We start from the raw sequence: 16,781 nt of genomic DNA on the forward strand, positions 1-16,781 counted from the left end.
CATTTAGTCCGGTATGAATAGAAGGAGGCATGTCAGGAGGGTATAAAAAATAGGAGATCGGAAAGATGCAGGGGTTACTTTATGAAAAAATTTGGATGCCCTCTGAAGATCAGGATTTCTCCTGTGGGTGAAGGAGAGACCACAAAAGGCCTTCAATAGGAAACTAACATGAAGAAACTTTGGAAAGAGTATGCCAATGGTCAGCTGATGAATGGAATGCTCAGTAAGGATTACAAATTCAGGGCGGAGAGATCAGGGCCACTAGAAGGAGCACATTTGAGATGATGTGTTGGTAAAATCAGCATAACTGCCTGATTGAATATAGATATCAGGTGAGGAAGAGAATAAGGTCAGATCTCAGGTGTTGGCTTAGGTAATTAGTGGAGAATGATAACAGAAGGAGAGACAGATTTTAGTGGGGGAAATCATGTCAATAATTTTAGACATGTTGAATTTGGGGTGCCTGTGAGTCATCTAGGTGTCCAAGTTGTATTTCTTTCTTATAGGAAGAATTATCATCATTAAAACACCAAGTATCAGACCAACAAGTAAATCAGGCTAATTCCTGTCTTCAAAACTTTGAGAATTCTTCAAACTGGCTTCTTACCTTGAAGAATATTAAGAATTATTCAGACTCTTTCAACAGAATTTTTCCACAGTATGTCAGCATGCAACAAGAAAATATCAACTTCTATATTATCACACAATAAAGAGAATAATCCTGAATTCAACCTATGGTGTTACATAGTTTAAAAAAGTTTTTAATTTTTATATTACTCAAGCTCAATTGACTTTTTGATTTTGACTAACTTTTGAAGTTAGACTTCTTGATGAAGGAAGCAGTGGGCCAATTTATAGATTTGTGTAAGTTCTTGCATCTTGGTAGTCACTCTAGAATGTTTTTCTGTGATTGCAGTGTAGGAGCTGCTATAATATAGATGTTGAAGTCTCTCAAAAGTTCATGTGTTTATTTGAAGGCTTGGTCCTCAGAGTAGGGCTATTGGAAGCTGCTGTGGACCTTTAGAAGGAGGATAATTTTAGATGGTTCTTAAGTCCTAGGGGTGTGTCCCCAAAGGGGATTGTGGGGCCCTAACCCCTTTCTCTCTGATTCCTGACCATGAGGACAGCAGTTTGCTTTGTTATGCTCTCCTTGCCATTGTCAACTGGCACCCACATGACAGGCCTAAAAGCAACTGAGTTCACCCTTTGTGAACTGGAACCTTTAAACCAGAGCCAAAATAAACTTTTCTCTTTATAAATTAACTATCTCAGGTAATTTGTTATAGTGACAGAAAGCTGCAGTAACAAGTCTCAAAAAAATGATAACTAAAGGCTCAACGTTTCAGTATACTAAAAACTAAAAGAAAGTGAAAGAGGCCTAAGGAGCTCTCTCAAAAACGAAAGTCCCTCTGACCTTCCCTTGACATCCACCTATCCCAAGTTCAGGGAAAGGCTTTTCTCTGAAGTTCCCGTATCTACCTAACAGCCAGATCTGCCAAACAGGAACATAATTGCCTTCAGTCCTCTTACCAAATTTTCATTAACCAAGGAAGAGTAAAGCTATATCACAGAGGCAAAGGCTGAAAATCAAACACCTTATCCAGAGCCCAAAGAACTTTGTTCCAGGCCATTGTCTGCCGCCTTGGTCCCATTCATTCATCTCCCTAAAAATCATTTCCAAACTTCTAAATGCCCTGCCTCCCTCATTTTCCTCTTCCTGTGAAGCAAATGTTTAAGCTTCCAGCATCTTGGACCTTCTTTGAGTTTCAGATTTTGTTTGGCTCCTGTGCACATTTAATGTGTATGCTTTTTCTCCTGTTAATCTGTCCACAGTTGATTTCAGCAGACTCAAGTATTGAATCTTCAGAGGGAAAGTTTACAGCTGTGTCATCAGAACACACTCTTGTACAAAACTTGAACTTCAGACCTCATCTGTTGACAATATAATCCTTCACGGTTTTATACATTATAAAACTCCTGTGTTTGTTGGAATGAAGCTGAAAAAGTACTCCTTTATTCACACTTTTATCATGATTTATATCTTGCAATGGAAGCCTCTTTCATAATTCTTTTACAAAACTAGTTATTTTCCATGTATTTTTTTTCTTCTAGATAAACTTTAATAGTGTTTTTTTAACACTTGAATTTTTAAGACTTGCCAACTGGAATTTTTATGTGAACTGCACTAAGTTTACAGGTTTATAATAAGTTTATAGTAAATAACATTTTCAAAAAATATGTTTGCTTGGAAAGGTTAATAAAATATAAGGCAGAGAAGGTAGTTAAAGTATAACATTTCAAAGGCACTTTGGGGCTCAATATATATATATATATATAAATTGGCTTATAATATGGAAGAACTTTGTGGAACACCAGATAAGTGTTTTTCATTGTAAATTTATGAATGTACTCATGTTGTGTCATGTAAATTCTTTTAATATGTGTGCAATCTGAATTTTTTATTGATTTTATTATTTTTTAAATACATGACAACAATGGAATGCATTCTTATTATACATATAGAGCACAATTTTTCGTATCCCTGTATATAAAGTATGTTCACGCCAACTTAAGCCATTATACATGTACTTTGTATTTTGTTGTTGTTGTTGTTGTTTGGAGGGTTTATTTTTGCATTACAATCTAAATTTTTATAAACACAATCTGACTCATAATTGGATGGGTTAGTGAAAACCATAGAGATTCCAAAAACAGGTCTTAGAATCCACTTGGAAATTTGCCATATGGCATTTCAGGTCAATAGAAGGTTTATATGGTTAATGTATTAAGACAGCTGGCTAAGATTCACAATAAAATAAATTCAGATACATTCTTCCCATTTTAAAATAAATTCAAAATAGATAAAAGATTTAAATATACAAACATAACTAAACCAACCAAAACCCACAAAAAATCACAAAAGTATCCAGAGAGAATACAGGAGACTGCTGACAACAACTATTAAAGAAGTAGTGTTGCTGATACTGCACATCCGCAAAATGTCAGCACTGAACACTTTACAGATAGAATGTCTCAAACCTTCTTGTCATTCAAAGATCTACATAAAAACATCAATTGATCTGAAATCTACTTAAAGATAACCATGACTTCAGAATAATTTCTTGACAGAAGTAGAAGATGAATTTTGAAAATATAGCATTATTTGCTTCATTTTGGATAAAAGTAATGATTATCCTGAATCTGCTAAAGTCTCATTCACTCCTGTGGCTTTAATAAAGTACTGTCTAAAGGCCAATGGTTTCCAAATAGCAGGTACTAATGCCTTTCAAGCCACACATAGTGTGCATTGGTTGCTTCTAGAAGTGCAATGAACAACCAGCACAAGAACATGTCCATGGTACTTGTGTCTGATAATCCTTTGAACTCCAGAGGAAATGTGTACTAGGCATTCCCATTTGTATGCCCCAAAGTTACTATGACCCAAACAAAACTTGTTTCAATGCCATCATCTCCCATTCTTGTCCTTCTCAGTAAATCGTACCACCATCTACCTAGTTGACAAGATGTGTTTATTTTACCTCCAAGACATATCCCAAATATACCCATTTTCCCAGGACTCTTTTGTCACCCTTGTCCAAGCCCCAATGACTTGGACTATGTTCTACCAGTACTATTAAACTAGATACTATATTTTTTATTCTGGCTTCTCCCAATTTGTTCTCTACACAGCAGCCAGAATAATCTTTCAAAGCCTTACATCAGATCATGTTCCTCTCCTACTTAGTCTTTTAATGGCTTCCTGTTGCATTTACAATAAAACCCCAACTTCTCGTGCAGGCCTGCAAGGCCCTGCTTTATCTGGCCCTGCCTCACTCTCTGACTTCATCACACTATGTTTTTTCTTCCTGGTCCTCACTTCTGCCTTACAACCTTTGCAATAATTATAATTGTGTCCTAAGACTATTTTCACCTCAGTCATTAACTAATTTTTCTTGTGATTTGGATCTTAGCTTAAAAATTACCTCAGTGGGCAGGCCTTTCTAAAGACCCAATCTAATATCACCACCATTTTAATCCTGTTCATGGAATTTATTATCATCTGGTATTGTCCATTTTTTCTTATTTATTGTTGGGTTCTCCTGAATTGTATATGAATTTTAAGAGCAGGAACCTTACTTGTCCTTTCCCCACTGTCTCCTAAGGGCCAGGAACATAGAGACAGGCACTCAACAAATATTTGTTGAGTAAAGAAAAAAGAACAAGGTCCAAGTTATGATCATGGAAATGTACTTGCAAAGTCAATTTGTGGAAAGTTGAAGGTTGCTGAATGTTAAGGAACTTTGATATTAGGTTTTTTTTACATGGGCTATGTTCATGGATTTTAATTTATCCATGATGATGCCAAGAAATTCCCAAATCCATAAAGATATTTCATATATCCATACTTTTCACATACTGACCAGAATATCTTACTTCCCTTCTTATCTAAATTTCTCCAGTAAAAAAAATAAATAAATTCCTCCAAAATGCATCCCTTAAAAAAGTTCAAAGACCTATTTCTATCAAGTACAACTCTTAAATCATTATTTCTGAGGGAAATTATTATTTCTAAAATTTTCATAAATATGTAGTCTTAATTTAGGCCTTTCTAAATTTTTTTAATGATCTATTAATTAGGAGGACAATACCTACTATACTTTTAGTAGTACCCATTTTAAGTTAACTAAGATATGGTATTAAGAGCCCTCTAGTGGTCAAGTTCTTAATAGGCTCCTCAAAAAGAAACAATGACTACAATCTGTAAAGGATTTAATTTTTTAAGCTAACCAAGTATTAAATATTGATTATTTTGATTACCTCACATATAAATCATAATTCAGGTCTCTGAAGTCACAAGTTCTTGTATTATTAAACCATATTTGCATTATAATCAGTTTTCAAAGACAAAGATTTGAGACATATTTATTAAAATATGCCAATCTAAAATTATGGAGGTAAACAAAAAATGTAAAAATAGAGAATCTTCTTCCTCTAAAAATCAAACATAGAACTGGGTGCTGTAATTCCAGAAAATCAAGAGGCTGAGATAGGAGGGTTGCAAATTCTAGGCCAGCTTAGACAACCTAGCCAAGCCCTGTCTCAAAATAAAAAGTAAAATGGTCTGGGGATGTAGCTCAGTGGTAGAGTGCCTCTGGGTTCAGGTTCCAGTGCAGAAGAACAAAACAAACATAAAATAAAGAAAACAAAGAAAAACAAAAAGTAAATCTGTCTATTCATTTTATGGGTAATCTTTAATTTACACAGAATGCATTTTACCACCCAAAAATATAGTGTTATGGATGACATTTAGGGTTATGAGCATTCCCATGTGCCTATCATTTTAAAGAAATACAAACTCAAACATCATACCTAAATATGACTGCAAACTCAAGAGCCCCAAATGTGAGGAGCAACCTGGGGCTGCCACTGTGGTAGGAAGAGTCTTCCCATCACCACGTTCTATGTTGGGTCGCTACAAGAAGAAGGTCCCTAGTGACAAGCTTGTAGAATCTGAAAGGTAGCAGAAATGATCTCCAGCACACCCAGCTCCAATGGAAAGGGTCTTAAGTTTCCCTAAAACACAGAATAATTGGATGTGAGCATAAGGAGCTAAATCTTTATGACATGGTGGCTGGCCTTACTGTAAGTTGCTTACAAGAAACCAGGATCTGCTTTTCATCACTTAACCATCCATTCACTTTTTCCTCCCTTCATTCAATAAATAGTCACAGAGCCCTTACCTTTTAACAGGCCCTGTGCTATGTAAATATGAAGTTGATCAATAAATCTTATCTTCAAGGTCATCCTTTAGTGTTTAAGAATTCTAATACCATTATAACAGAATGATCAGAGAACAGGGGAGGGACATCTCATTTAATCTGAGGAAAGTTGCAGAGGTGAATTTTAAGCAAGACTTGAAAGATCAGAGGAAGTTAGGTAAAGTGGATGGATGAGGGTGATGGGAGGAAGGAATTTCACAATGATGGGAGCAAAAGCACAAGTGCAGCTGCACAGGCAAATTGTGAACTTTCCCCCTTTAAAAGCAAAACAGGAAGTATAGTGTTTCATTTCCTGTGAGGAAAGTGCCTGCTCAGTCCTTACTTACTCAAAACAAAAAATACGGAAGTGTATACAGAGGAAAAATCACTGATAACATCCTCTTACCTTACTCAGGCCTCTCCCCACCCTCAAAACAGTTTGATAAAAAGGTTCTCAGGTTCTTTTCTACACAGTCACAAATAGTATTCTCCCTCCTCACAAAAACTAATTCATATTTTAATTAGAGCCCATTACTTAAAAAAATATCTTAACAATACATGCTACGCATTTCTCCATATAAAAGCATGTAAGACCTATTGTCATTTTAAACAGTTATTTGTATTTGGATATTTTATAATCATTTTCTTCCACAGACTTTTGCTACTATAAAAAATAAGTCAAGGAATATCTTGACATGTTTATTTATTTGTACCATTATTTCCTAATAATGAACTATTAAAAGTTAAATCTCTAATCATAGGCACATTTACATACTGCCAAAATAAGGACTGAACAAATTCACACTGCTAACAACTATACATGAAAACATCTGTGTCTCTCATATTCATTTTGATAAGAAATTGTATAGAGAGAAAGATAGATAGATAGGGTTCTATTTTTATTCCTTATTTGAATATGTTTTCATATTTTTATTAACTAGCTATACTCCCCTACCCACTGTCTGCTCACATCTTTTGTTTAATTTTATGTTGGAAAATTTTCTTCTGATTTGTACAAATTCTTTATATGAACATATTAACCATTTGTCATATATTTTGAAATATTTTGCTTAGTCTATAGTCTTCCAATTGGTTTACAGTGAGGTTTATTTGGCTACAAAATGTTGAAATCTAATTAATCTTTCATTCATGGTTTTGAATGATGCACTGATTAAAAAAAACCTTCATAGTAAAAATTTAAAAAATTTACTACATTCCCTTCAAATACTTTTATTATGTTCTTGAGTTTTAATTTTTTTATTAAACTTTTAATCTGATTTTAAACTTTATAAAGAATCAATATTTATTTCATTTTAAATCTAAGCCAGTTGCAAGTGCCAATTATTACATCAAACTCATCCTTTCTATTCTCAAATTATGGTACTTCATTTGTTATAGATATTGAACCTCCTGCTTTTATCCACCAGTTTTTCATCTCCCACCTCTCTGATTCCATATAATTATCTTGTCCTCCTCTTTTGAATTGCTGTCTTTATAAATGTAGTGATTTTTGCTCTGCATCTACTCAGAACTACAAAAGGTAGTTCTCATTGCTCAACATCGGTGGCAGATTTAGGTCCAGCTAATGAATGTTGAAGTCTGCCCTCTCTCCTTGCATAATGTGTAGCTTGGAGGTGGAGGACTGCTTTTTCTGGCTATCACCTCCACCTCCTCCTCAGGAGATGGCTCTATCTTCCTGCCTTGGAATAATGTACTTTACCACTACTACTGGATTTCCCCATTTCAATGGAAAACTTAGACTCCAGTCTTATTTATATTAGCTTTTTCAGAATGCTACAGGAGTTTTGGAAGAACAGAGCACATACATATAAGCATAAACTTACACACATACCTGTCTGGGGGCATTGGAAGGATATGCCCTAGAAATGGTGTTATTCTCATCTGATATTCAATCACTATGCTTTTTTAAAATCAATCCTCTGATGACATCAAGTCCCTCCATTCACAGTTTTTGACCAAGCTTTCCAAGCTCTGGAAAGCTATCATATCACATGTTTATCATAAAATAAACAATTTCTGCTATACCATTAATTGCATGATGTAAAGTTTCCTGGACTATTTGAGTATTCTGTAAAATGTGCATTTAACTATCCAGCATAATGCTTTTCCTTGATGCACTCTTGCAGCACTTTCAATATTAGCATTTGGGTACCTTTGTCATCATTATAAGCTGAAATTGTTCAATGTAACATTAAGTGATAACAAAATCAGGGCATAGATGAATACATTGGTAAGGTCCATTCAAAACTGGTGGTTTTTAATTCACTGAGAGTGAATCAAATGTTTGATTCCAATTATTGTTTCACAATTTTTAAATTAATATAATTCTTATATAAAATGCTTATAAATTTTATAAAACATTAATTATGACAACAAAACTTGGTTCAGTAGGGGAGAATTGTCTAATGTTTTGACAGATCAAGAATAAATATTTCTAGGGCTGAGGTTGTAGCTTAGTGGTAGAGCGCTTGTGTGAGGCATGTGTGAGGCAATGAGTTTGATCCTCAGCACCACATAAAAATAAATAAATAAAACTAAAGCTGTTGTGTCCACCTACAATTAAAAAAAATAAAAAATTAAAAAAGAAGAAATATTTCTAGATACTCTCATGCTCATAACAATTTTTATACCTTGTATTCTTCATTTTCATGAATTTAAAATCACAAATCTTGCCACATTTTAACTTAGTAGGGTTTCATTTTGGCTCCTTACTGCACATTGAAATAATTTTAGGTCTAGTTCTATTTATCCATTCTACCCATATCCCCTTAGTCATCAATTTGTAATGTCCACTCATGCTTTATTAGTTAAAGTGAGTCACATATCATGCCTAACTTCAAGGGGGAGCAGAGATTATATTATTTCATATGTCTAGGAAAGTGAAGAGAACTAAAAATAATGTTAAACTCTATTAAAGTTATGCTACCTGGAATTTAAAATAAAGATTTTAAAAAATAATCTTATTACTCAAAGAACATCTTTAAAAAGTAGCAAATTTTTTTAAAAAATATTTTTTAGTTGTTGATGGACCTTTATTTTATTCATTTATTTATATGTGGTGCTGAGAATCAAACCCAGTGCCTCACACATGTGAGGCAGGCAATCTATCACTGGGCCACAAACCCAGCCTCCTAGCAAATTTTTAAAGAGAATAAACCACTCATTTCCTACCTCTCTATCAGCTGAGAACAGATTTCTGGGTTCTTCTCCCTTTAAGCCTTAAATTTTATTTAGTTATATTCATACTGAAAATACTATTCTTTGTATTTAGCATTATGTCATATCCATTTCCTATACTGCTTTAGAGTTTTTATAATTTTTGATGCTAGTATATTTCAAATGGTATTTTTCAATATGTATGTTCTTAGAATATTAAAATTTTCATTTCAGATTTTCAATCTAATCCTCAATTCTTTCCAATCTAATCCTCAATTCTTTACAATGTTTAAAGAAAATAAATCAATAAAGCAATGTATTTTACGTCTTTAAGCATTTGTAGGAAAACCTGACATTTTTGTTTCCTCTTAAAATACAAATGTGCTATGGGTAAACAAATAAGCTTCTTAGCTTTGAAAAAGTATTACTTAATTTTCAAAAGGCAACATTTTTCACATATTAATTAAGTAAATGGCTTGAAAATCTTGACAATAGAAGCCAAACTAAGAAACTCACAGGTCCAATGTTTTCTCTCATATGCAGAAACTAGAATAAAATAAAGGAAAGGGGAAAGAAAGAATAAGATAATATAAAGATAAAGGAAAGATAAGTAATGTAGAAGAAAGAGATGGAAGGGCAGAGTGGAGGGATAGGAACTGGGAGACAATGCAAAATAAATTCTTTAAAAAATCATGTTATGTGCATATATAAAGATACCACAAGGAATTTCACTATTTTGTATAAGTAAAAAGAACCAATCAAATATAAATAAGAAAGTCTAGTAGAGTAGAGGAAGGAGAACAGAGGAAGGGAGGGAGGACAGGAGGGAAAGGGGAATCATAAACTGAAATCCAATTACATGCATGTATGAGTTTGTTCAGATGAACCCAACTACTATATATAACTATAAAGCTCTAATTTAAAAAAAAAAAAAAGAAGAAGAAAAAAGCAGAAACCATCCAAAGGACAATGATTATTAAATTTATCTAATAATACACACACACACACACACACACACACACACACACACCAAGTATTGAGAGGAATGTAATGTTTTAAGAAAATCAACTTTTACTCTACAAAATGCTTTTTCAGAAAACAAAATACTGAGAAAGTAACAGAGTAATGTTAAGATAATCCTTCAGGTTTATAAAAGTGTTTACTATAAGTTTGTAGTCAATGGAAAGTTCCTTTGGGTGAGTTTAAACTATATAAAAAATATACTAAAATTACATGGCTTCAAAGCATTCCAGGAGTGTACCTAATATAAAAATGGGCCATCCTGTGCAGAACTTTTAGACTGTTGAAACCAGTAGCTCAACTATGAATAGGGACTCTTAACAGAAGGCAAGAAAACATGCATTACAAATTGAGGCACTGGCAAGAAAGTGACTTTAAAGATAATTTCTAGTTGTTTAGGAAAAATCTTGCAACAAAGAGGAATTAACAACATTTATTTGAACAAAGAAAAGAATATGAATTTAGATGTGTCCTACCCTTTGTGCTTCAGTAACATCTTGATCTTCAACTTTTATTTCATCCTCGGAATTTATGAGAGAGCCACTTTCTTGTGGTTTACACTCCTCCTGGTCCTCTTGGCTGACTGGTTCTTCTATAGTCGTGACTTCTGTAGTCTTGACTTCTGTAGTCTTGGTTCCTTCATCTGTGACAGTCTCAGTCATTAGAAAATTGTTTTCTTGTTCTGTTCGAACAAGCTTCAGTGGAGAAACATGATCATAGTGAGTATGTAGGAGTCGGAGAGCAATGTCACTTGTTGCCAATATCTTTGGAATTTCAAATCCAATTTGTGTTCCAGCGAATTTGATACTTTTGTACCTGTCAAAACAAAAAGCATGAGATCCTAGGAAATTTTAGGTGTATTTCAAATTTATACCTAAGCAGTACTTCTTTCCATTTCCATTTTGCTCCTGTTTTGCATCCCATTCAGACCTGTTTTGTTGGCAGCATTTGGACCCAGTTGCTGATGCTATTTTTCTCAAACACCCTCTTGGGATCCATAACCCCATACCTGACTCCTTCATATCTAGCAGCACCTTTAGTCTCCTGTGTGTTTCCTTTCTAATCACCCTTAAAATGTTGACATTACTCCATGCTCCGTCATCCTAGGTTCTCTTCTCTTCTTCCTCTATATACACTCTGGATAGTGTCATTTCTGTGGCCTCAATTTCTGTTTATATTATAAGGAGTATCTAACATGAGTTTTACTTTTCCTGGCATAGGCATCCCTAAATGGACTTTAATAGGTCAAAAACTGCTCTTCTATGTGTGTGAATTATATAATTATTTGATGTTAAGGAAAACCTATGACATCCAAAAAAATTAAGAACCACAGGTTCATTATTGATGACTTCTCCAAACATACTCCACCTTAGATTTCTCTCTGTTTCTTTTTCAGAAAACAAAATGCTTTCAGCCAGTTTCACTTTGATTTCTCATAGTACTTTAGATTTAAAAAGTCCAGCACCAAATTTGTCCGGTTTATATTATCACCTCACCATCATCAAAATAAAACCAAACTTGTTTTCCCTCCACTATTCCTTATTATACTAAAAGATACCAACTTAATTCTCTTCTTAAACTTGGGTAGTGAATACAGAATTATTTGTTTTATTTTTATTCCTACAAAACCATACAGATTAATTTCCTTCACTCTTCTACTATCTGACATATTTTCCAAAAACAGGTTACATATTGTCTGTGATTAGTTTTAAACCACAGTATTTTGTAGTGAGTGGAATTTAGGGAATATTTTGTTCCTTTCTTTTACTAAATAGCAAAAATAAAGTTTATATTCATATGATTAGTCTTTTCAGCTAGAACCAGAATCCAAGGCTTCTAACTTTTATTCTGGTATTCTGAAATTCATAGCCATACTAATTCAATTAAATCAAAATGTTTAATACCAAACAGCAATCAAGTGATCAGAAATTTGTCATTATCAACATCATTCCTCAGAAAGATGTCTTTTTGTTGAAAGTAGTTGGGAAAACATTAAAAAATATCTAGGAAATAATCAGTGTGAAAATATATTACATTTAACATTTCAAAAAGATAAGTATATGTTTTTTAAAAGTTTCAGATTGCTGTGTAGAAAGTATCCACCACATGTACTTTTTTGGGATGCCAAGGCTTAGGTAGAAGAAGAAGAGGGAAAACCCAACATTTATTGATAGTTTATTTACACTAAATACTATGCTATAACTTTTACATGCATTGGTGCTTAATCTTCAAACAAATCAAGTAATAGAGGCGTTATTTTACTGATGATGAACTGAAGCTCAACAGGCTAAGTAACTTTCCTAGGGTAAAAGGCAGGTTACTTAGCCATTTACAACTCCAGTTGACTGACTTCCTAATACGGGTTTTTCCACATATACCATGCTATTATGCAACAGGCCTGCCAGTGATGATGTGACTCTAATGTTACATGTATAGAGAAAATATTCCCCTTCCGGGTACCTTGGATTCTTCTTCAGGTTTGCCCACACATACAGAGTAACATTTTCATCTCGAATTACTTTTTCCATATTCCCACTGTCCAAATCTGCTAAAGTACTAGCTTGCTGTAAAAGAAAAAATAAAGACTAGATGGAGGAGAAGAAATAAAACATTATATAGGTCCAGAGTCCTACTAAATTATACAACTTAAACAAGTTGTTTCATTCCTTATGTATTAGATTCCTTTCATTAATTAACTAAAAGAATAACTTTAGTACAAAGAAATTTTGATCAAAATGACAAAGGACTGCTAAAAACTTTCTCCTAAGGATGCAAACATTTATATAATTAAATAAACCTTTCCTTTTTCTACTCAGTTTCTCTTAAGGTATCTAATGATTAAAGTGGTTCCTAAAAGAAAAGATTAACGTTAAACAGAGACATGAGATGGGAGGGAAAGGGAGAGAAAAGGGAAATTGCATGGAAATGAAGGGAGACCCTCATTGCTATACAAAATTACATATAAGAGGTTGTGAGGGGAATGGGAAAATTAACAAGGAGAGAAATGAATTACAGTAGATGGGGTAGAGAGAGAAGATGGGAGGGGAGGGGGGGGATAGTAGGGGATAGGAAAGGTAGCAGAATACAACAATTACTAATAGGGCATTATGTAAAATTGTGGATGTATAACCGACGTGATTCTGCAATCTGCATTTGGGGTAAAATTGGGGGTTCATAACCCACTTCAATCTAATGTATGAAATATGATATGTCAAGAGCTTTGTAATGTTGTGAACAACCAATAAAAAAAAATAAAGTGGTTCCTAAAGGACTGGAGTTGTAGCTCAGTGAGAGAGGCTCTGAGTTTGATCCAAAACAAAATCCAAAACACAGCGATCCTTTATTCCCAGGTAGAATCTAGGATGATTATTGTGTTACCCTTTTTAATTTTAACATCAGAATCTTGACTTTTCATTTCAACTTTATGCATGCTTCTTTCTCTGTAACTTATTAAATAGTAAATTGAGGTCAGCCTATCACAGACACACAAGTCTAGAAAGCACAATATCCAGTTCATGAAATCCAAATGAATCATGTGTTTTGCTACTCCAGTGATTATCATCTACCATTAAACACTTAAGGATGATCTCAAGAATTTTACAGACTAATAGTTTGATGTCTGTTGCTCAAGAAATAAGCTCTCATAAAGGGGTTAAATAAATCAATATGTATTTGATGGCTATAGTACAAAAAGTTTTGCAAACTGTACTTGTTGCTGATTTATTTTTAAAAGTGATTATTCTTCCACACTTGTTTTCTGTAACATTAACTTTTTGGAGTATCTAGAATAGATTCTTAGAACTGTTCTAAACTGTAGATTTACATGATTATTTCCTCATGGTATTGTTTATCTTGGTCCCCTATCCCATTTACTTTTCTCTGCATTGGAAAGACTAGGGGTTAAATTAAATTTAGATCAAATATTTTCAGCAAAAAAGGCATCATATCTCAATATTGTGGTACATCCACAACACTAGGATCTTAGAATAAGACATATTCTATGCTGCTATAAACATATCAAAATATTCTAAAAGAGCAAATTTTTAAAAGGCACCATAAATAAAGTTATATCATGTTCTTCATATTGCATCTGGAGGCATCTGATGTCTAACTATTAATGATAAAAACTTGGGCACTTGGTTAATATCACTTCTCACTGCAAGGTACATTTTCTGTTTTTTTTTTTGTTGTTGTTGTTGTTGTTGTGGTTGTTGTTGTTGTTGTTTTTCTAATTGCTTAGTAATCTGAGGTTGAATACTTTGGAACTAAGAGAATAATGTATTCCTTAACAGCTTTTCATATCATCATTTAGGTAGCTCTTAAGAATCCTTATCTGAACCAATTATAATATTGGAGATTGGAAAATAGTCATTTTCTAACTTATCTTTCCATCTTTACTTGGATGGTCTTCTTCTACAAACAATTGTTTTTCTCCCATCCTATTTCCCCTTTTTGAAGGATCACCATAGATTCTTAGATTTTTATTTATTTAATGTGTTATAATTAATTATAGTTATTATTCTTTCTACTATTCAAATTATTCCATTTGTAGCCAATAAGACTTTTAAGCTGATCCCTGTCCCTTTGATATGACCCCCTTAATCTTTTAAGTGTTTGCTTGCTATCTAACACAATAAGGTAAGATAGCCTCATCTTTTACTTTTCCTTTTCCAGATCTGGAATTAGCTATTTACTATAATTAGTCTTGGTTCTTTTTTTTAAGTGCATGTGCTAGGGATTAAATCCAGGGCCTCCTGCATTCTAGGCAAATGTTCTGCCACTGAGCTACACCTCCAGTTCTCTTAGTTTTTACTTTTTTTTTTTTTTTAGTTGTTGATAGACCTTTATTTTATTTATTTTTATGTGGTGCTGAGAATTGAATCCAGTGCCTCACACATGCCAGCCAAGTGCACTATTGTAAGCCACAGTCCTAGCCCCTTAGTTACTTTTTATGCAATAAAATTTTCTTCATATTGATATTTCTATTTCAAATTTGATATTATGTAAAAGATTATAAAAAATACTGTACCTTTTTTAAGATAAAAATCTCAATTACTAGTAATTAGAATACATATTTACTTACCTCTTTTGTCCAACTACACATGTAACAGGTGCAAAATTATAATAGGAATAATAATGCTAACAATAAGCTTAGTAAAAGATATTTAGTGGAAGGTTTCTTTGCAGTATTTTTTTTAAATTACAAAATATTCTACCAAACTGATACAAAGAAAAAATAATAAAAGAGAGAAGGCTACAAAATGGCCTAAACCAATGTCTGCCTGTAGATTATTCTCATTTTAAAAAACAAGCTAAAACAAAATAGTTATAAAAGCCATTCATGGGAAATTACAGGATGTTGAATATGAGAATTATGAAATTATTACTTTTTGTTAGGTATAGTAATTTATGGTTATAGTGTTATTTGGGGATAAAATGTAATAACAACAACTTTTAAATGGTAAAGAAAATATAGAGATAAAGAATACTATCAGACATTTAAATATTATTGATTTTAATACATATCAATTATAGCTCAGTAAAGATAAAAAATGAATTAGATCTACATAGCGAGTATTTGGGTATTCATGGTACTATTCTTCAAATTTCACATTCAAATATAGTGCTTTTAAAATAAAAAGTTACAGAAAAATAGAATATCAATACTTGTAATCTTGTGCCAATTGATTTACTCAAAGTGAATTTCTAATACTGTTTTGTAAACTTATTTTCATAGTGAACTTAGTAAACCTTGGCATGTATCAGAAAATTGACTTCAGTTATATTGATGATATTTCTTTAAAAATGTTAACAGTTACTAAATCTGCATTAAGTATGTGTGCTTTAAGTTATCCTAATTTTTCCATACCCTTTTAATATTTTAAGAAAATTGAATTATTTTATTGTATAGTACAAAATTTTAATGTTTTTAAAAGTTAGTATTATTTGGAAAGTTCACACATACTCTGAGAAGTATTTCTGTGGCTTTGTTAAACTTAAGATGAAGGAGCTCCTGAAGTTGTAGAATTGATCCTTGGTATTGTATTACATTTTGTTCTTGCAAATCAAATGGTGGAGTTTCCATTAAAATCAATTTCAATTTTTCAATTAGCTGTAATATAAAGAATATTTACATTAATCCACTGACAAATAGTCAAATTAAAAGTAAAAGGGGGATGTTATATCACTTTTGGATTGAGAAACTTTTTATCCTCAGTGAAACATGTAGAAATCCTTTCTGTATTCATTCTGTAATTTAAGATCATAAAAATATTTCCTCCAAAACTCCCTTTTAAATATTCTCCACTAAGTATAATAGAGCTTTCATTAGCAAAATGACAAATAATGACAAATTTTGACTTCTTTAAGACTCTGAAACAATAGGAATATGTTAGTGTAGTTTGTATTGCTAAAGCAGAATACCGGAGGCTGGGTACTTTTTAAAAGAGAAGTAGTTTATTTAGCTCACATAGGTTCAGGAACATGGCACCAGCATCTGCTCCATTTTAATAATGGCCTCACAATGGTGGAAACATGTATAAGAATGGCACATGCAAAGAAGGGAGTCAGAGGTGGTGCCATGATCACTTATAACAAACCATTCTCAAGAGGACTAATCCAGTCCCATGAGACCAGACCAACTCCTTCAAGAACACATTAATCCTTTTAAGATGATGGAGCTCTCATGACCTAATTACCTTCTACTATACCTCACCTCTTAAAAAGCTTACCACCTTCAACAAATGGTGCTAGGGAAACTGGAAATCAAAATGTAGTAGAATAAAATTTAACCCCTATCTGCACAAAACTCAACTCAAAATGGAT

General features: G+C 33.0%; 1 protein-coding gene across 3 annotated transcripts in view; it reads right to left on the reverse strand.

Moving 5' to 3' along the window:
* Positions 1–16,781, reverse strand: part of DNAI7 (dynein axonemal intermediate chain 7) — an 83,112-nt gene that overhangs the window by 39,558 nt on the left and 26,773 nt on the right. For 2 of the 3 annotated variants that reach the window (XM_081311155.1, XM_081311154.1), the window contains exons 7-9: positions 15,922–16,068; positions 12,417–12,520; positions 10,433–10,772 (exon numbers count right to left, since the gene is read on the reverse strand). In XM_081311155.1, the coding sequence (XP_081167281.1) occupies positions 10,433–10,772; positions 12,417–12,520; positions 15,922–16,068 (591 nt within the window). Of the gene's footprint in view, positions 1–9,452; positions 9,483–10,432; positions 10,773–12,416; positions 12,521–15,921; positions 16,069–16,781 lie in introns of all 3 variants that reach the window. The other variant, XM_081311153.1, reaches the window with a different exon arrangement.

This window comes from Spermophilus citellus, assembly GCF_964194105.1.
Source record: "Spermophilus citellus genome assembly, chromosome: 10".
Lineage (NCBI taxonomy): Eukaryota > Metazoa > Chordata > Mammalia > Rodentia > Sciuridae > Spermophilus > Spermophilus citellus.